Source organism: Macaca thibetana, chromosome 19 (genome assembly GCF_024542745.1).
Source record: "Macaca thibetana thibetana isolate TM-01 chromosome 19, ASM2454274v1, whole genome shotgun sequence".
NCBI classification, from domain to species: Eukaryota; Metazoa; Chordata; class Mammalia; order Primates; family Cercopithecidae; genus Macaca; species Macaca thibetana.
In genome coordinates, this window is record NC_065596.1 from 40,398,076 (window position 1) to 40,418,539 (window position 20,464).

At 54.2% G+C, this 20,464-nt stretch overlaps 4 protein-coding genes across 12 annotated transcripts in view; 2 read left to right on the plus strand and 2 right to left on the minus strand.

The window, feature by feature from the left end:
- The window catches only part of TBCB (tubulin folding cofactor B), a 188,056-nt gene that overhangs the window by 53,833 nt on the left and 113,759 nt on the right, over window positions 1-20,464 (plus strand). The window lies entirely within an intron of this gene.
- On the plus strand, window positions 1,377-2,531 carry SDHAF1 (succinate dehydrogenase complex assembly factor 1). Its single transcript, XM_050769360.1, has one exon. It carries the CDS (start codon window positions 1,505-1,507, stop codon window positions 1,850-1,852), a length of 348 nt encoding a protein of 115 aa, XP_050625317.1. The 5' UTR covers window positions 1,377-1,504; the 3' UTR covers window positions 1,853-2,531.
- SYNE4 (spectrin repeat containing nuclear envelope family member 4) lies at window positions 8,680-14,519 on the minus strand. Its single transcript, XM_050769396.1, has 7 exons — window positions 14,238-14,519; window positions 13,864-14,014; window positions 12,767-12,910; window positions 12,074-12,595; window positions 10,673-10,777; window positions 8,983-9,041; window positions 8,680-8,890 (listed from the first exon to the last, which is right to left on the minus strand). Exons 1-7 carry the CDS (start codon window positions 14,363-14,365, stop codon window positions 8,707-8,709), a joined length of 1,293 nt encoding a protein of 430 aa, XP_050625353.1. The 5' UTR covers window positions 14,366-14,519; the 3' UTR covers window positions 8,680-8,706.
- Window positions 14,806-20,300, minus strand: ALKBH6 (alkB homolog 6). Of its 8 annotated transcripts, none has more exons than XM_050769287.1 (7): window positions 20,209-20,300; window positions 19,378-19,456; window positions 19,054-19,122; window positions 17,113-17,173; window positions 16,603-16,754; window positions 16,252-16,368; window positions 14,806-15,235 (listed from the first exon to the last, which is right to left on the minus strand). In XM_050769287.1, exons 1-7 carry the CDS (start codon window positions 20,265-20,267, stop codon window positions 14,972-14,974), a joined length of 801 nt encoding a protein of 266 aa, XP_050625244.1. In that variant the 5' UTR covers window positions 20,268-20,300; the 3' UTR covers window positions 14,806-14,971. The 8 variants fall into 8 exon arrangements, with proteins under 8 accessions (XP_050625244.1, XP_050625247.1, XP_050625248.1 ...); XM_050769290.1 differs by lacking the exon at window positions 20,209-20,300 and adding an exon at window positions 19,548-19,636; XM_050769294.1 differs by having other exon boundaries at window positions 15,124-15,235; window positions 16,252-16,330.

Genomic DNA, 20,464 nt, shown 5'->3' on the forward strand with positions numbered 1-20,464 from the left:
CTCAGTCTCCGAAACTGCTGGAATTACAGGTGTGAGCCACCGCGCTTGTTCTAGGACATGTATTTTTGATAGACATACATACACCCGACAGGCAGGATTCACAGTGGTTTCTGATTCTCCCTTGACTCCGAAACTCCAAGCCTAATCTCCGCCCCTGACCAGCTTCTCCTCTCTGAAGAGGAACGGACCCCCAGCTGGCTGCCGGCCCAAGTGTGTGAGCCGCAGTTGCACGCTGGGTGGAGGGGTCTGGGGTTGTCACCGAGCGGTCCCCCAAGCTCCGGTGCTGGTGGGGCCTGAGGATGCTGTGTCCTTGTGGGCCTCCCTGGCGCTACCAGGACGCCTCCAGGCGGCCCGCGGGGACAACAACGGCATTGCGGCCTACGACCTGAAGCCCCTGGGAGGACAACGGGCTGCCAGTCTAGTCCACTGTTCAGGGCGTCCCAGACTCCCGGCTTTAACAGTCCGTGAGGACCCAAACACCGCTGCCCAGTGCCCCGACTCCCACCTGCAGAGGGCGCGACCAACCCAGCTCCTAGAGCCACACGCTGCCTCTGGGGGCTTGGCGCCCACACCCCCTCTGCTTGTCTTCCCCTAGCACGGAGAAGCCTGTCCAACCGGCCGAGAGCCATTTCCCTACGGGGACTCGTCCCTCTGCACGTGCCTAGGGCTGGGACCCCAGACACAGACCTGCCCCGGACGAGGGAACGCATGGAACTTCCCGAGATGGTTTCAATCAGTAACTGACGGCAAGAGCACGCTTGTGCCCAGTGTCTCTCCCAGTGCTCCGTGCCGTTGGGACCCAAAGTCCGAACCCGTAGCAGGCCGCGGTGGCTCACGCCTGGAATCCCAACACTTTGGGAGGCTGAGAATCGTTTGAGCCCAGGAGTTCGAGGCCATCCTGGGCAACATAGCGAGACCCCATCTCTGCAAATAATAATAATAATAAAATAGGGGGCGCGGTTGCGCGCACCTGTGGTTCCAGCTACTCGGGAAGTTGAGGTGGGAGGATCGCTTGGGCCCAGGAGTTCGAGGCTGCAGTGAGCCAAGATCGCGCCACTGCACTCCAGCCTGGGCGACACAGCGAGACCCCGTCACAAAAAAACAAACAAAAAAACCCTAGCTTCCTCTTCTCCCAGAACGCAGGAGTTAGGTCAGGACCCTCTGTTCCCTCCGACCCAAGACCTAGGAGTCCGAACACATAGCGACCTCCTCCTACGACACGCAGGTGCCAGGATCCCCAGAACTGCTGTCCCTTCAAGAACACGTGTTCCCTACAGGGGAGGCCGCGACCAGAGACTCCGCCCACTTCTCCCAGCCCGCTGTGGTGCAACAGCAACGACAGCCAATCAGACGCGGCAGCGCCGGATGGCGGGAGGCGGGAGTTGGGGGCCAAGGGAAGCGCAGGGCGGAAGTGGCTGTGGCTTTGCCCTTTGGCCTTGGTTCGCTGTGTGGCGGCTCGGCGGTTAGCAGGGAGTTTGCTGAGCGTCTCTGCCTAGCCGCGGTCATGAGCCGGCACAGCCGGCTGCAGAGGCAGGTTCTGAGCCTGTACCGCGATCTGCTGCGTGCCGGACGCGGGAAACCGGGCGCCGAGGCGCGAGTGCGGGCCGAGTTCCGGCAGCACGCGGGCCTGCCGCGCTCCGACGTGCTGCGCATCGAGTACCTGTACCGCCGCGGGCGGCGCCAGCTGCAGCTGCTACGCTCGGGCCACGCCACCGCCATGGGCGCCTTCGTACGCCCGCGGGCCCCGACCGAGGAGCCTGGCGGCGTGGGTTCCCAGCCTGACGACGGCGACGGTCCAAGGAACCCCCACGACAGCACGGGGGCACCGGAGACCCGGCCCGACGGACGGTGACTGGCGAAGAGCCGAACTCGCTCGATGGCGTGGTGGAGCCAGGAGGCTCGCCTGACTGCGTGGGGGGCCTGGGGAACCCGCCTAAGGTGAGAGATCTCGAGAGACTAGCTCGACGAATTGGGGATGTCAGAGACTGCCCCTTGGCGACGCAGGGGGCCTAGAGAGCCTCATGATGGACGGCAAGAGAGGCCCACCTTTTCCGGTGCTTGGAGACAGGTCGGCGCTCCTCCCCCATGAGGGCTTGGGGCGGCCTGGGACGCCGGCGGGCTGGACAGTGTCAAGCCGAGAGCTACTTGCCCGAAGGTACGGGGAGCCAGGACGCCCCCTGCTGGATAGGGAGAGCCTGAGACACCCTTCTCTTGACCCCTGAGAACACACCCACCTCTGGCTCCTCGAGTCTCCCCTCTCCTATATTTAACTCTGAGAAGTGCAGACTTTTTGCTGAGAAAGTATTGGGAAGGTTCCCTGATCAAGCGGTGAGAAGCCCGGAATCCCCTTTGGGAAAACTTTCCCCCATTAATTGTGACAAGCCAGGACCACGAGGAAGGGGCTAGCAGTCTGTCACCCTGGTTGATCAACTAAAGGGCCCTACTTGATGGTTTTGAGGGGCAACGTTGACTCATTTGCCCCTTCCCTCTCAGAATGTTGGACAAAGGGAATAAAATTGGGGATATGTCTACTTTCCTGTTGGTGGTCTTAAAGCTTTTATATATTTGAGGATTTTTGAAACACCCCCCCCAACCACCACCACCACCACTGCACACACACACAGACACCTGGAAGGGACCATCTGGGAGGTAATAGGTGTGGGAATCTGACTCCCTCCGGAGTCCTCTAGACTGGCACATTGATTGAAGCAGCATAGTTCTCTCCCCTGGGCAGATTTGTGGAGGGGGTTCATCCTGGCTTAACCCCCAAAGATACCCCAGTTGGCTCCCTAATGGAGGGCAAGTTGTTTAACATCTTTGTGTGGGACAGGAAATGGTGGAGCTGAGAACTGGCTCAAAGCCTCTGAGGCAGTAGTGGGGGTCTCAGACCTGGAAATTTCTCAAACGCAGCTGAAGGGTCCAGCCTCAGCTACAATGAACGACAAGGCCTGGGGCAGGGGAGGGGAGATGAACCCCATAGATCACAGGTATACTCCCTCCTGTGTCCCCATATGGGCCTGCCCTAGACATTCTGTGGAGGGATGCAGTTTGCATCACTGAGCTGTATTTGCACCCATGTCAGTTAAGTAAGTGGAAATGAGTTCTTGTGGATGTAGCTGTGGGGAGGAGGACCACAGGTAAGGAGCATAGACCTCAGACCAAAGGGAGGATGGATGGAAGAGAAACAGTCGCTGTTCTAATCCTAGTGGGGGAGCCACATGCCCAAATGGTTATAAAGTAGAATTGGAATTTGAAGAATTAATTGCCAGGATAGGCTTCTAGGCACGAAGACCAAGGCTGGGCGCGGTGGCTCACGCCTGTAATCCCAGCACTTTTGGAGGCCAAGGTGGGCAGATCGCAAGGTCAGGAGTTCATGACCAGCCTGGCCAATATGGTGAAACCCCGTCTCTACTAAAAATACAAAAATTAGCCAGGCGTGGTAGTGGGCACCAGTAATCCCAGCTACTCAGGAGGCTAAGGCAGGAGAATCGCTTGAACCCTGGAGGTACAGGTTGCAATGAGCCAAGATCACACCATTGTACTCCAGCCTGGGCAACAGAGTGAGACTACGTCTCAAAAAAAAATAAATAAATAAAAATAAAATAAAATAAAAGACCAGTGTGGGGAAAGGCCTGGAGGGGGCAAAAGGAAGAAATGCAGGGTCTCAGCTGGGGCCTGGCGTGCCCCAGGCACAAGGCTGTGGGTTTACTTGCTCGTGGCTTCTACTTCAGCTTTGTCTCAGGTTTGTCCTCACCATGGGACCTCAGCCACCTCATTCATCTCTCTCAGCCTCAATTGCTTCCATCAGGGTGATCATGTTGTTTCCTGGCTCCATCTCAAAGTAAAAGCCAAAGACCAATGGGGTCCTACCCATCCAGCCCCCCTAATTACATCTCCAGCTGCATCTCCTGCCACCCCCTCACTCCTGGCTCCATGATCTTGAACCCTGACAAGCCCCAGGATTGGAGCTCCTGGCAGGGCTGCAGGCAGGGATCAAGTTTCCAGTGGGGCCAGGCATCCTGGGTCGGAAGGGAAGACACGTTAACCTGGGTGTTACAGATGAGTGAGATTTGCCCAGTGGAGAGGATGGAGGAATGCCTGATTTGAGGGAGGAGCTGTACAGGTGAGCAATGGCTAAGAGCACGGACCCGGGAATGGGAAGGCAGGGTTTGAATCCCAGCTCCCATACTTACTGAGTATGTGATCACAGGTGAGTGATCTAACTTTTTTTTTTTAGACAGGGTCTCTGTCACCCAGAGTGGAGTACAGTGGCACAGCTCACTGCAGCCTAAGCTTCCCAGGCTCAAGTGATCCTCCCACCTCAGCCTTCTGAGTAGCTGAGACTACAGGCGTGCACCACCACACCCAGCTAATATTTTTATTCTTTATTTTATTTTATTGTATTTATTTTTGAGACAGAGTTTCACTCTTGTTGCCCCGGCTGAAGTGCAATGGTGCGATCTCTGCTCACTGCAACCTCTGCCTCGCAGGTTCAAGCAATTCTTCTGCCTCCGCCTCCTGAGTAGCTGGGATTACAGGCATGCACCACCACGCCAGTCTGGGCAACAAGAGTGAGACTCTATCTCAAAGAAAACCCCCAAAAAACCCTGTTGTGACAACAGATGATGAGGCCTGACGAGAGTGAGACTCTATCTCAAAAAAAAACCCCCAAAAAACCCTGTTGTGACAGCAGATGATGAGGCCTGACCCCCACCCATGGCCCTCCTGCCCTCTTGGGTTCACTTGCAGCTGCAGAAGCAGGTTCTCAGGAGGTTGCAGCCTCCTACCCTGAGCCCCTGCATCTCTTGTTGCTCTGCCTGAGGGCTTCCTGAGAGTCCTGGGAGGTGGGTTAATGTCCTCAGAGGCAACCCTCAGCCTGTAGGGGGCAGCAGTCACTGGATGAGCACCTGTCCTCTGGTGGAACATGTGTTCTGCAGGGTTCCTCAGAGGTACCCTGTGGGATGGACCCCCAGTTGCCCACAGTGGTGTGAGCACTGTTTTTGGCTTTCCGCCTGCCCTGTCTCTTCCCCACTCGTGCTTCCTGGGATCACATCCCAGATAAACCATCACCCGAGTCCTTGGCTCCGAGGATGCTTATGTGTCAAGCATGGACCAGTGCCCAGTTCTCTGCTGACCCTCTGTGTGCGTCTGCTGCTCTGCTTTTTTGTTTGCTTTTTTGAGACAAAGCCTCACTCTGTTGCCCAGGTTGGAGTGCAGTGGCGCAATCTTGGCTCATTGCAACTTCCGCCTCCCAGGTTCAAGCACTCCTCCTGCCTCAGCGCCTGCCCCCCACCCACCCCTGGTGAGTAGCTGGGATTATAGGCACCCGCCACCATTCCCAGCTATTTTTTAATTTTTTAAATTTTTTTTGTATTTTTAGTAGACATGGGGTTTCAACCACGTTGGCCAGGCTAGTCTCGAACTCTTGAAGTGATCCGCCTGCCCTGGCCTCCCAGATTGCTGGGATTATATGCGTGAAGCAGCCCTGGGCTGCTGTTCTGTTTTTTACTCTGCTAAGGCACAGGGTCAATGTTTCTCAATCCCTTGACCCATCTGTTAAACAAGAAATCCCCTGATCTAAGAAAATCACTATAAAAGACATACAGGGATTAGAGTCATTTAGACTACAGATTGAGTTAAAAATAGAACTGAGTTGTTAAATTTTCTGATTTTGATAACTACTGTAATTGTGTGAGAGAATGGCCTTGTTCTTAAGACATACACGCTGAAGAATGTAGGAGTAAAAAGGCCTCGTGTCTGCAACTTACTCTCAAATGGTTCCAAAACATATGCACTGATATAAATATATTAGCAAGGGTATGGATGGTAAATCACATGAAGCAAAGTGTTAACCACTGGTGAATCTGGGTAAGGGCATATGGCAGTTTGTTCTAGTTTTAAAAGGTTTCCCAGCACTTGGGGAGGTGGGCCGATCACTTAAGCCTGGGAGTTCGAGACCAGCCTGGGCAACATAGGGCTTGCGCTGCTATCCTCAGCCTAAATTTTAAAATTGAAGTAATTTAAATGTAAATGTAATGTGAAAGTATTTTGAATGTAAAATATTTTTTATTACACGACTTCATTGTTTTAGTAGGACTGTATTGCATTTTATCTGTTAAAAATTTGGCGTCTGAATTAAGATGTGCTGTAAGTGTGAAATACACACTAGATTTCAAAGACTTAGTAAGAAAAACAGATTGTAAAAGATCTCATTATTTTTGTATTGACTACATATTGAAGTGATAATATTTTAGACAGGTTAAATAGAATATAAATTATTAAAATTCATTTTTACTGTTTTAATGTGACTGCTAGAAAATTTGTAACTACATTTGTGGCTCACATTCTATTCTTTTTCTTTTTTTTTTTTTTTTTTTTTGAGACAGAGTCTCATTCTGTCACCCAGGCTGGAGTGTAGTGGCATGGTCTTGGCTCACTACAACTTCCGCCTCCTGGGTTCAAGTGATTCTCCTGCCTCAGCCTCCCGAGTAGGTGGGATTACAGGCACCTGCCACCATGCCCGGCTAATTTTTGTATCTTTAGTAGAGACGGGGTTTCTTCATGTTGACCAGGCTGGTCTTGAACTCCTGACCTCAAGTGATCCACCTGCCTTGGCCTCCCAAAGTGTTGGGATTACAGGCATGAGCCACCATGCCCGGCCTCACATTCAATTTCTATTGGACAGCACTATTCTGAGTCCCCATGGCCTGTTTCCTCACTACAATCTGCTCTCGTGGCGAAATTTTAACATAGTGGCTCCATTCTACTGACTCCCTGATGCCTTCAACCACATTGTTTTAGTTGTGCCCCCCCGCCTCTTGCTCACTTTATTTTTCTCCTCATCACTTACCACCCTGTGACCACTACATATTTCACTTATTTCTTTTAGTTATTGTCAATTTCCCCAAGTAGAATGTCAGCTAGCTCCAGAGGCACCAGAGGCACCGTCTTGTTCACTGTCTTGTCTCTGCTCCTTGACCAGGACCTGACTCACAGCAGACAGTTAATATTTGTTAAATGAACGAATGACACAGATGTGCTCCATTACCGGGCCTATTGGGGCAATATTGCCAAGACTGCTCCCCCTATTTGCTGGTGATCTCAGGGGGACCATGCCTCCTCTTTGGTTGATGCCAGAGTCTCAACCAGGCCTTTGAAACAGGACAAATCTGGTTTGCATGGTGACTTTTCCCTGAACCTGGAGTCTCTCCCAGAATCTGCAGCTTCCCCCACCCCATCAGTGTCTGTTCCCCTCTTCTAGTAGCAACAACTTGATACTCTTTGGAGACCCACCCTTCTGCCATTTTCAGTCCACATGGTTTAGGTGGGGCTGACTGCAGCCCCCAGCAAAGGTGGAGCATGTGACAGAAGCCAGAGGAGCCAGCCTTGGGACTTTGGTTGGAACTACAGAAGAACAATGACTCTACTGTTGACTGCTAAATTGATGGGGTGTGTGTGTCACAGTGGTGGGAGGCTTAGCATGACTGACTGCAGTTTGCCTCTGACGCCCTGCAGTAACATCCTTTAGGTTAAAAGCTTCTGCTTAGCTTTGTGTGTAGACCAGTTAATTATAGGAAGAATTTAGTTTATAGCTCAACTTTAAAAAAATAGCTGTCCCTTTCCCAAAACTAACCACGCCACCAGGAGATCAGGAAACTGTACACACAAGTAACAATGTTATACTAGAGATTTACAAGAATATGGTGACCTGACCTACATAGTCAAAGAAGTTTTCTTCTGGACTCTTGCTGGCATCCAGATGTCTACAGTCATTGGTCACCTAACCTCAACACCCTTCTCTAGCATAAAAAGAAACCTAAAACTTATACTAACTTGAGATGGTTCTTTAGGACACTAGTCTGCCATCTTCTTGGTTTGCTGTCTCTCCAAATGAAGTTGCTTGCTTTTTTTTTTTTTTTTTAATTTATTTATTTTGAGACAGAGTCTTGCTCTGTCACCCAGGCTGGAGTGCAGTGACACGATTTCGGCTCACTGCAAGCTCCGCCTCCCAGGTTCAAAGGATTTGTAAAAATACAAACATTAGCCAGGTGTGGTGGCACATGCCTGTAGTACCAGCTACTTGGGAGGGTGAGGCCAGAGAATCTCTTGAACCCAGGAGGCAGAGGTTGCAATGAGCCGATATCATGCCTTTGCACTCAAGTCTGGGTGACAGAGCGAGACCCTGTCTCAAAAAAAAAAAAAAAAAAAAACTAGCCTGATGTGGTGGCACATGCCTATAATCTCAGCTACTCTGGAGTCTAAGGCAGGAGAATCACTTGAATCCTGGCGGCGGAGTTTGCAGTGAACTGAAATTGTACCATTGCACTCCAGCCTAGGCAAGAGTGAAACTCTTATCTCAAAAAAAAAAAAAAAAAAAGCCACAACTTCTTTGTCCCTAGGGTGCAACCAGCAATGGGATGACACCCCAGGTGCCCAGAGCAGCAACTAGTAACTCACCCAGTATTGGCTTTCTCCCTTCCTGAGCTCACGTCCAGAGTCCCCTGCCACGCCTGAATTAAGAACTGGTACTTGACTGTGTCAGAGTCTGGAGCAGCCCCACCCAAGATGGGCTGATGCGGTTCTGTGTGTTCTGTCCTCAAGGCAAAAGGGTCCATCCAGACATATCCAGACCACATCCTAGATTCCGGGTACGCAGGCACCTAGTATCCTCACACATCCTTTGACAGTGACCATTTATTACACACATCAGACTGGGGGAAGACCATTGACATAGCTGAGCACCAGGTAGGGTGTCCTGGGTATTCGGGCGTTAGAGCAGCAGGGGCCTCCTGACACGGGCAGGAGAAACATGGCACCCACCAGGAGGAGGAAGAGGAGGAAGAGGATAAGCAGGAAGGTCAGGGGCCGCCTGGATGCAGGATCGGGGGCCCTGTGAAGGGAAATGCAGTGTTAAACATACAGGTGGGCTGCCGCTAGGAGCTCTGTCCCCCACACCCTAGTCCCATCTCTCAGGCACCTCACCGGGGATTCCCCTCCAGCCTCATGTCCTGGAGATGGGGAGATGCTTGCCTCTTCTTGTCCTAAGGAGGGAGAGCAGCCAGCAGCAGAGTGGATAGAAATGACACTTATTTTGAGACGGAGTCTCTTGTCACCCACGCTGGAGTTCAATGGCTCAATCTCAGCTCACTGCAACTTCCGCCTCCCGGGTTCAAGCGATTCTCCTGCCTCAGCCTCCTGAGTAGCTGGGACTACAGGTGGCACCACTCCCGGCTCATTTTTGTGTTTTTAGTAGAGATGGGGTTTCACCATGTTGGCCAGGCTGGTCTCAAACTCCTGACCTCAAGTGATCCGCCTGCCTCGGCCTCCCAAAGTGCTAGGATTACAGGCATGAACCACCACGCCTGGCTGACACATTATTTTTTGAGACAGGGTCTCGCTCAGTCACCCAGGCTGGAGTGCGGTTTCACAATCACGACTCATGGCAGCCCCAGCCTCCTGGGCTCAGGTGATCCTCTTACCTCAGCCTCCCTAATAGCTGGGACCACAGGCACATGCCACTACAACCATTTACTTTTGTTTAATGATTTGTAGAGATGAGGGGTGGGGGCGGTTCTCACTATGTGGCCTCAAGCAAGCCTCCTGCCTTGACCTCCCAAAGTGTTGGGATCACAGGTGTGAGCCACAGTGCCCAGCCAGAAGTGACACTTCGTGTCGCCTTTACCCTACTACTGTAGACCTACAGGGCTGGTCTTATTTCTCCTCCTTTCCTGGCACCTCCTCATCCCCAGGACCCCACATGGACTTGGAATATCTCCAAGCGTAGTGGATGTCTGGTTGTGTCTGTCCTTCATCCAGCACAATCCCTCTTTTTCTGGTAACAGTGCCTCAATTGGAGGTGGGAGGCTGTCACGCCTTCCACTCCCAGACCTTCAGGTTCAGGTGAAGCTGACACCCACCTGCCCAACTTCCATGATTGGTGTGACCCAGACCTGGCCAATCCGAGCACTCTGGTTTATTCAAGGTGCAGCCCATGACCTCAGCTGGTGAGTGGGAGTCAGCCCTGGGACTTTGGCAGCTGTCAGTAGGGTCAGAGGCACGCTCCCTCCCCTGGGGTGGGTAAACCAGTGGGAGTGACCGTGTAGCCACTGGCGCACCCATTTTGCTGAGAAGGAAGCCACCTTGGGGACTTAGAGCCCAAGAAAGGGAGGGACGGAGCCTTGGTGTTATTTCTTTTTTAATTTTTATTTATTTATTTATTTATTGAGATAAGGTCTCACTATGTCGCCCAGACTGGAGTGCAGTGGTGTGATCTCAGCTCACCACAACCTCTGCCTCCCGGGCTCAAGTGATTCTCCTGCCTCAGCCTCCCGAGTAGCTGGGATTACAGGCATGTGCCATCATGCTCGGCTAATTTTTATAGTTTTAGTAAACACGGGGTTTCACCACGTTGACCAGGCTGGTCTTGAACTCCAGACCTCAGGTGATCCGCCTGCCTCGGCCTCCCAAAGTGCTGGAATTACAAGTGTGAGCCACTGTGCCCAGCCTGGCCCTGGTGTTATTTCAGGCTCTGAATTCAACAGTGCCTGGACCTTTCCGTTATATATATATATTTTTTAATAGCGTTCCCTTTTTTGTGCCTTTTCATTTCTTGGGTTTCTGTCACTCGCCATCAAGATTCCTGAGTGCTACACCTGTTTGAGAACTGGCTCACCTGAGGCTTCCGGAGCAGGGAGCGTCTTTGGTGACCTGCTAAGTGTTTCCGGTAGCTGAGGCCAGACTCCAGCATGTCCTGTCGGGAGTGAGAGGTGTGTGGTTCCTGGAGAACCAGCAACAAACAGAAATGTGGTTGGGGGAGGGCCAGGATAGGAGGTGTCATAGAGATGAGATTCTGGGGGAACAGAGAGATCTCACAGGACAGACAGACATGGGCAGAGCCAAAGAAACCAAGAGAGGAGAGACATTATTTATTCATTCATTCAATAAATATGTAATGAGTTTCTATTACAAGCCAGGAACTGTTCTAGGAGCTGAGGACACAGTGGGGATGGAAATAGGCAAATTCCTGGCCTCCGTGGAGCTTATATTTGACAGGAGAGAGACAGACCATAAATTAATAAGTAGGCCAGGCGCGGTGGCTCAAGCCTGTAATCCCAGCACTTTGGGAGGCCGAGACGGGCGGACCATGAGGTCAGGAGATTGAGACCATCCTGGCTAACACGGTGAAACCCCGTCTCTACTAAAAAATACAAAAAACTAGCTGGGCGAGGTGGCGGGCGCCTGTAGTCCCAGCTACTCGGGAGGCTGAGGCAGGAGAATGGTGTAAACCTGGGAGGCGGAGCTTGCAGTGAGCTGAGATCCGGCCACTGCACTGCAGCCTGGGCGAAAGAGTGAGACTTCGTCTCAAAAAAAAAAAAAAAAACGTAATAAGTAACTGCGGCCTGGTGCGGTGGTTCATGCCTATAATCCTAGCACTTTGGGAGGCCGAGGCGGGTGGATCACCTGAGGTCAGGAGTTCAAGACCAGCCTGGCCAACATGATGAAACGCCATCTCTACTAAAAATACAAAAATTAGCCAGGAATGGTGGTGCACACCTGTAATCCCAGCTACTAGGGAGGCCAAGGTAGGAGAATCACTTGAACCTGGGAAGCAGAGGTTGCAGCAAGCCAAGATCACACCACTATACTCCAGCCTGGGCAACAGAGTGAGACTCTGTCTCAAAAAATAAATAAAAATTTTTAAAAATAAGTAAATATACAAAGTCAAGCTGTGGTGAGTGCTGTTAGGAAATAAAGTAAGAAACTAGGAGTGCTCATGTTTGGAGGTCAGGGCAGGCCTCCCTGAACAGGCAGCACCAGGAGAGACTGGGACAGTCAGGAGGCGAATGGGGCATCATCTGGGGGCCTCAGGAGTGAATTTGAGATCGGGCTTGAGGATGTAGAAAGAGACAAGAGAGAGCGAAACAGTGAGATAGAAGGAGACACTGAGAGACAGAGATGGAGGGGGAGACAGAGCCACTGACACCTCCTTGGAAGGGCAGGATCCTGCTAGAAGGTGCACAGAGATGTCCCCAGGGTGCCTGGCAGGAGGTCCCTCGAGGGGGTCTGCTCTCACCTCGAGGACTTGTCCCCTGCCCTGGGGGCCCCTGTGGCCACACAGCTCACAGGGCACTCCTAGTGTCCAGGCTGTCTTTTGTCCCAAGGGCCCAAGACCCCCAATGTCCCCCGCCGGATCCCACTCCAACTCTGCGGAAGTGGGGAGGCTACTGGGTGCCCAGGGCCCCCAGACCCCACCACGTGCTGGCCAGTCCAAGTCTCCCTCGAATTCCAAGTCCTGGTCCAGCGTGTTGGCCTCCTCGAACACCTGGGTCAAAGGACAGAGGTCATGGAGGCTATGAGGTTGGGGCCTGGTTTGGGTGAGGGGTATCAGGATGGGCCCTACCAGGCTGTAGCTGACCAGCTGGGCCTGCAGCTGCCAGAGCCGCCAGAAGATGGAGTCTCGGTAAGCTCCCAGGGCCCGCAGGATCTGCTCCAGGGCTGCCCAGGCCCTGGGCTCACTCCGCTGTGCCAGCCCCTCACCAAACGCTAGCAGCGCCTCCACGCGCTCAGCTGCCCCTCGTAGGTCCGCCTGGAGGGCCTGAGGACACATGGTTGGACATCATCCCACACACACACCAGAGACCCAAAACCTAGAGTTACCCCCTCCGCACAGGCCTGGAACATGCACTCAACCCATTTCCCATCCCGGAAAGCTGGCACCCACTGCTGGGGCCCTGCACACCCCCACATCCTGGCCTCTCCTGCCTACCTGCAGCTGCACCATCCCACTCTGGGCCAATGCCCAGCGCCCCGGGCCTTGCTCCAGGTCCTGCAGCCGGCGGCCCAGCCCCAGCAGGCACAGGTGCAGGCTGTCCTGCTCAGCCTCTAGTACCTCCAGGCCAGAGATGGGGTGCTGGGGAACACAGGAGCCAGGTCAGGACCAGTGGGCCAATCAAGATATCACCCCTGCTCCCATCCCCACCCCGTTCTGTAAGCTTCTGGAAACTTCTCTGCGGCAGTCCATCTCCAGGTCTGTCTGCACCAGGGTCGCTCCCACTGGGGGGCCTTCCCAGTGGTGCCAGGCCTGAGGAGAGACATCTAGTTCAAGGTCTCCAGGTTTTATAGCTCCTGGAAACTTGGATGTTTGAGGCCCGGGGGCTCTGGACAGGGAGCGGAGCTGGGTACCCCCCCGGGGTACCCATTCTCGGAAGAATGGGGCTACATCAGGTGCAATGATGAAATGCTTCTCAGCCAGGTGCAGTGGTTCACACCTATAACCCCAGCATTTTGGGAGGCCGAGGCCGGAGGATCAGGAGTTAAAGACCAGCCTGGGCAACATGGTGAGACATCGTCTCTATTTTTTTTTTCTTTTTTTAATAAAAAAGAAATATGGCTGGGCACGATGGCTCACGCCTGTAATCCCAGCACTTTGGGAGGCTGAGGCGGGCGGATCACCTGAGGTCGGGAGTTTGAGACTAGCCTGGCGACAAGTTGAAACCCCATCTCTACTAAAAATACAAAAAATTAGCCAGGTGCAGTGGCATGCGCCTGTAATCCCAGCTACTTGGGTGGCTGAGGCAGGAGAATCAGTGGGACCTGGGAGGCGGAGGTTGCAGTGAGCAGAGATCTCACCACTGCATTCCAGCCTAGGCAACAGAGAGGCTCCATCTCAAAAAAGAAAAAAAAAAAAGAAAATACGTCTCCCTGGTTGGTCAGATATTGAAACACTTTTCCAGAGGGTCCCTCCCCCTACAGACACCCAACACCTTTCCAGAATCATCACCCAGTCCTCACTGTGGAGGCCAGACTCCGGAGGACAGAGAGGAGGTAGGGCTGGCATAAGGGGTCTGGGTCACCTCAGCTCACCTCACAGTGTTTGCCCCCAGCTGGGTCCTTGTAGGAAGAGGGTGTTGACCATCTTGGGGGCTGAGCAGCAGGCTCATTGCCCCCTGGCCCACCCTGGAAGTGCTCAGGAGGGTCCAAGGAGTCCTGCCTCAGGGTCTGGGCCTGCTCTGGGCTAGGAGGCAGGGGGCGGTGACTGGGTGAGTCTCAACACCTCACTTTTCAGCCTACCCTCACCCCAACCCCAACACCTCACTTTTCAGCCTACCCTCACCCCAACCCCGGCGGCCTCTCCTGTGTCCCCAGGTGATCACAGCCATGGCACCTCCTACCCTCATATGGCCCCTGCCACCACGCCTACCCTCTTGGAAACAAGCTTCCAAAGCCCAGGCCCCCACCTCGTGCCCTCCTCTCCGGATGCGGGGCAGACGGTGCATCCAACAATGTCCGGCTCCCTAGGTGCTCCCGGGGGGTGGTTGAAGGGCTCTGAGCCAAGTCTAGGGCCCAGAGGCAGGGACAGGGCCATGGCTGGGGGCCTGGGGACACAAAGTCAGGTGAGGGCAGCCAGTAAGACCTCTTCCCTAGACAAGGGTGTCCCAGAGCTCCTACGCTGTAGTCACAGGGGCCTGAGGCTGCAGGAGAGGCCCAGGACAGGTCTGGCTCCGCCCCTTCCAAGAGGAACCTGGACCCGGCCATTTGATGCCCAGCTCAGGTGACAGAAGAGCCACTTAACTGCTTCCTCCCTAGCAGGCCAGTAGCTAAATCTCCCAGCATCACTTCAGGCCATCCAAGAGGGTTCCAGATAGAACCCTTCCCCCACCTCCTCAAGAGCCATGGATTCTGCCCCACTGGGGACCCAGACATCTGACCTCTAGGGCCTACCCCATTCGTTTAAGACCCTAGATGCCGCGCCCCTCAGGAACCCAAGCATCTGGCTCCCTAAAAAATAAAAATCTAAGACCAAGGAAAGATTTTTTGTTTATTTGGTATGGGGTCTTCTGTAGCTCACACAAAATTACTGGGAAAATAAATAAACCAGGGGAGCCCCCTCTGCCCACGGTTCCAAGGTCGCAGTCACAGCAGCCCCAAGAGGGCAGGAACCCGGGAATCCGAGGGGTCCCGGCCCTGGCGGTCACTTGCCCAACAGAAGGCCGGCGCGCAGCACGCGGGGCACGCGGCGGATGGTCAGCGAGACCCGGGTGCCGCGCACCAGGCAGGCTCCGGGACGCGCCGACGGGCAGGCGGCCGCGTTGGGCGGCAGGGAGGCGGCGTCCAGCGCGTCTTCGCGGGCGGCGGCGATGCCGTGGAGGAGGCGCGTGTAGGCGGGGCCGCGGAGCACCAGCAGGCTGCGCGGTTCCAGCAGTAGCGAGGTGGTGGGCCGGGGCGGAGGCCGAGGCTGCAGGGTGGGTTGAGGGTCAGCGGGGCTCAAGAAGTCGGGGGGTGGGCGAGAGGTCGGCAGGCTCCGGGGGTCAGCGAGTCCCCAGCAAAGGCTGAAGAGCAAGTGCGCTCACAATGATGGAGGCTTTGGTGGTTCAGGAGTGAAAATTGCTGGGGCCTGGGCTGGGGCTGCCAGGAAGGGAGGGCGAGGGCTCTGCAGTCCCTCGGGAGGGGGCAGGATCTAGGCGGCAGATGGGGGCGTCAAAGGGTCAGCGGACCGTGGGAGCTGCAGCTGGGATCTCCAAGGGGCTGGGGCTGGGGCTGGGACCCAGAAATCAGCAGTCCCCAGGAAATGCAGGCAGAGCTGGGCTGAGAGAGCATGGCTGAAGCCAGAACCAGGTGAGGCAGAGTGAGGCAGAGGTTAGAGGCAGTGGGGGTCCCCAAGGATATCAGGACATGAGAGGACAACTGCACAGCTGAGGGAGTATCAGAGCATCCAGGAGCATGCAGGGCTTGAGGGCAAGCCCCAAGAAGGAGTGGGTCAGGGTGTTCAGGGGTGTTTCTGTGAACACTGGGGTGCTAGAAATGCATCACTCAGAGAAATCATGTGTCAGGGGCCAAGGAGAATCTGGGGGTGTCCTGCACTCCAAATCACATTCCTAGAGTAGCAGGACATCTGGGGCACCCTAAGCAGGGGCAGATAGGGCATCTGGGAGGAGGTGAGGCCCCCCTGAGTTAATGGCGGTGGGGTATCTGAGGATATCAGTGTATGCTAGGGAGTCAGGGGCATCCACTCAGCAGGTGGGGGCATCGGGGAGCCTGTGGAAATCATGGCACGTAGGGCACCCTGTAAGCAGATGGGCTGGGTGTCTGGGAGGAAGTGGGTATACCCCATGAGGGTACACCCCATGAGGGTACAAGGGAAGGTATCTGGGAGAGTGCCAGGAGTACCCCAAAGGCACGTGGGACCAGGTCATCTTGGAATTTAGTTCTTGAAGTGCCTACAAGCGGTTGGGGCAGTGTCTGGGGGCCCACCTCTTCTGTAGGGTCATCATCCTCCGGCCGCCGCGGCTCGTAGAAGTCCAGCACAGTGTGGGAGCCCAGGCTGATGGTGCTGACAGTCGGGTAGTACAGTGGTCCGTCCTCGTGGGGCTGGGGAGTGGGCACCAGGGCTGGCAGGGCAGGAGTCCACAACCCCCACCCTCTGGGTCAACACGGGGCTCCCAAGCCCCACGAGGGCTTGTCCCTCCCAAGCCAGGGACAGGCAGGTGAATGCCTGCTTGGGAGATGTGGCTGCCTAATGAGTGAGGGTGGGTACAGGGTCCTCTGCCCCAGCATGGCTCAGATGTCTGAGTGGGGGGACACGGGCTGAGGGTGTGTGGTTACCATGATGCCCTCCCCAGGCAGATACTGGTTCACAAGGACATGGTTAGCTGGGAGGCCTCCAAAGAGGCTGAGGTCAGACACTTTGTCCACGTAGCGCTGGAGCCATGGGGGCAGCCGCTCAGGAACCATCCCCCGGGGATGGGGAAGCCCACCTGGGGAAGGCAATGGGGTCCTGAGGGCTCCCCCATAGCAACAGATCCCCCATTAGGGATTCCACAATGGCTGGAAGCACCCTGATCCCCTCAGGGACCCCTGACCCTTTGGAGATAGCCACTGGGTCCTTCAGAGGTTTACTCACTTCTCCAGACCACGGGCCCCTTTCAGGTACTCCCAACTCATCAGGAAATCGCTAATCCCTCAGGACCTCCACTGACCCCTTTAAAATCCTCCTGGCTCTTGGGGCTCCTTGAGCTGTCAGGGACCCTCTGATGTCTTAAGTCTATTGGACCTGAGTCCCCTGCCCCAGCCTACATCCCAGAATCACTCATGCCCCAAGCCAGGGATACTTACCCCAGTTCTGTAACTTTCTCCCAGAGAGCTGGGTCCACTTTGGCTTTGGGGCATTAAAAACCTAGGAGGTGGGAAGGGGGTCACTCCTTTCTCAGGATCACCCCTCTATGATTCTCCCACCTAGGTCAGTCAACATAAGGGCCTTTACCTCTGGGGTGGAAATGGGTCATCTCAGTGTCTGTGGGACCATTTCCTGGGGCAGTGGGTTCCTAGGATTTTGTGATTTGCCTTCTTTCCTGGGAATGCCTTTGGCCTCAAAGCCCATCCATGTCTACCAGGATGTAGCAATCAGGGCTGCACAACCATGGTCTGAGAGTTGTGGGTCTCACAATCTACTCAAGAGTGCTGGGGCTGGACAGGGCTTTTTCAGCCCAGCCAATAGTCTGCATTCTAATTTCCTGATTCCATGCCAAACCCGGTGGCTCACGCCTGTAATCCCAGCACTTTGGGAGGCCGAGACGGGCAGATCACTTGAGGTCAGGAGTTCGAGACTAGCCTGGCCAACATGGGGAAACCCCGTCTCTACTAAAAATACAAAATTTAGGCTGGGCGCGGTGGCTCAAGCCTGTAATCCCAGCACTTTGGGAGGCCGAGATGGGCGGATCATGAGGTCAGGAGATCGAGACCTTCCTGGCTAACACAGTGAAACCCCGTCTCTACTAAAAAGAATACAAAAAACTAGCCGGGCGAGGTGGCGGGCGCCTGTAGTCCCAGCTACTCGGGAGGCTGAGGCAGGAGAATGGCGTGAACCCGGGAGGCAGAGCTTGCAGTGAGCCCAGATCGCGCCACTGCACTCCAGCCTGGGCGACGGAGCAAGATTCCGTCTCAAAAAAAAAAAAAAATACAAAATTTAGCTGGGCATGGTGGCACGCACCTGTAATCCCAGCTACTTGGGAGGCTGAGGCAGGAGAATTGCTTGAACCTGGGAGGCAGTATGGTGACACACGTCTGCAATCCAAGCTACTCAGGAGACTGAGACACAAGAATTGGCTGAACCCAGGAGGTGGAGGCTACAGTGAACTGAGATCACACCACTGCAGTCCAGCCTGGGCGACAGAGCAAGATTGTCTCAAAAAACAAACAAACAAAAATTCCTGATTCCTGGGCTCTCTGAGGACAGTTTGAGTTCTGCAGCCTCCTTGTTCCTATTGCCTGGGGAAGGGAATATGCAAAGCTGGGCTATCTCAGCACAGCAAAGAAAGTACTTTGAAAATCTTCCACTGCCAAGATCCTAATGGTCTAGAATGGGCTATCTCAGTCCAACAAGTCTATGCTCTAGTTGATAATCTATTCATTCCCTTCATGGTTATGGAGCTGTACTGGGCTATTTCAGCCCAGGAATTCTATAATATGTAGATTTTTCAATGCCAAGAACGCAAAGGTCTGGAATGGGCTATCTCAGCAAAAGAAGTCTGTGTTCTGTAGCTAATTTTTTTCCTGGACTCAAGATCAGTGGGTTACTCCAACACAGGGAAGATCTGTGCTTTGTAACTTAGGCTCTGGGGCTGCAAAGGGCAGGGACTCTGAGCTTTGTAAATTCTTCTTTCCCCAAACCTTAAGAACGGAATGCAGACTGGGCCATCTCAGCATAGATGGTCTGTGTTTGGTAACCTTATTCCTAAGGCTCTGGGTCTATGCTGAGCTATTTTAGCACAGGAAAGAGTTTACTGGGCTATCTCCGCACAGAAATCTGAACACTAAATTATTTACTCCCCAATCTCAATGATCTGAACTGGCCTATCTCAGCCTATGTTTATAACCCCCTATTCTCTAAGCTAGCAGGATTGGGCTATCTCAGTAGAGGCAGTATGAGCTCTGTAACTTCCTTGTTCCTTTTGTCAGGGTCTTCACTGCAGCCTTGTGGGCTTTCATACAGAGGATGGGCATTGGGGAGGAATATGGGAAGAGTGGGGAAACAGACCAGAAGGGCACTGAGGTCACCTGTCGAAGCAAATACTCCTCCTCTTCTTTGGAGATGAAGTCTGGGACATAGTAGATTACAGGTGGTGCCTAGGATAGACAGACCTCCTTGAAGATGTGGCCCTTCAACCCACACAGAGGACATATCATCACAGAGCAACCCCTATGCCTGGAGACAGGCTCAGGATGTCCTCAGACAGGTCAGGGTCTGAAGTCAAGGGACCAGTGCCATTCCAGAATGGACTCTGACAGTAAGAATGAATTTGGAGGAAGGGGGCAGTCCCAACCCAAGAACTCAGGAGTCAGCCTGCCTCCTTCACCCTCTGCACCCCGAGTTCTGACAACCTGCTGCACTCTGAATGGTTCCAGGGCCGGGACTCTGGCGTCCTGCTCCTCCATCACCACCAACTCCTTGCACCTAATCCTGTAGGGAGGGGAGGACACGCTGAAGTCACTAGGCCTCCCACCCTAACACCACAACGCAGCCTTCCATGCCATCACAGGCCAGGCCTCACCTCAGCCCTCTTCTGAAACTCACTTGGTCTCTAAAAGCTGAGTCTTCAGCATCTTACAAGCCACACAGAGAGCCCCTAGGCTCCATGCCCGGAAACAATGAACCCCAAGAATAATCCCCCATTACTCTGTTTACTAAGGGCCCATCAAACTACACATATGCCCTCTCAATCCTCCCACAGAGAACATCGTCTGGCCCCACACACAGGGAGCCTTTCTCAAAAGCTCTACATATAGCCCCCAGGGTTGCACCCCAGAACCCCTTTAAACACCTTAAGACCTCGCTTCAGACCTGCAACTGTGAGCCCGGCTATCAACACTCAGCGACCACCGCCCCCCACCGAATCCCATTCTGTGCACCCCTGTAACCCCAATCTGAGCCTCCTCAGACATGTCCACCCTCAGCCTCCTCGGATCCTCCCATTTGGACGCCCCTCGGATTTCCCTTCCTAAGTGCCCCTTCACTCCAGCACCCTGGGATCTTTAGCTCTGAGGCTGACTCCCAAACCTTCTTCCCTCCCTGAATCCTTCAGACCCCCGACTCCGAGCCTTTTAGGACTCCAAGCTCTGAGCCTCCTCGGACTCCTACTCTGGGCTCCCCCGGATCCCCACTTTCAGCCCTCTTGACACCCATCTCCACCCTCAGCACTCCCCAAAACTGACCGTCCACCAGCGTCCCCTCCAATTTCCAAATTCAACATCCCCATCCCCCTCCCAGCCATTTCCGCCCCACATTACAGACGCTGAGCTCGCAGGCCAATGGGAGCTCCCAGAGGCCTCAAGGGCCCGCCTTCCACCCAATCGGCGCTCTTACTCAGTATTCGCCCTCCCACTTCATCCTCTCCCAGGGATAGGCCGCGCCTCCTTGTCTCTGAGCCATTGGCAGGAGGGCGTGGGCGGGGCATCGTCGTCTGGCACT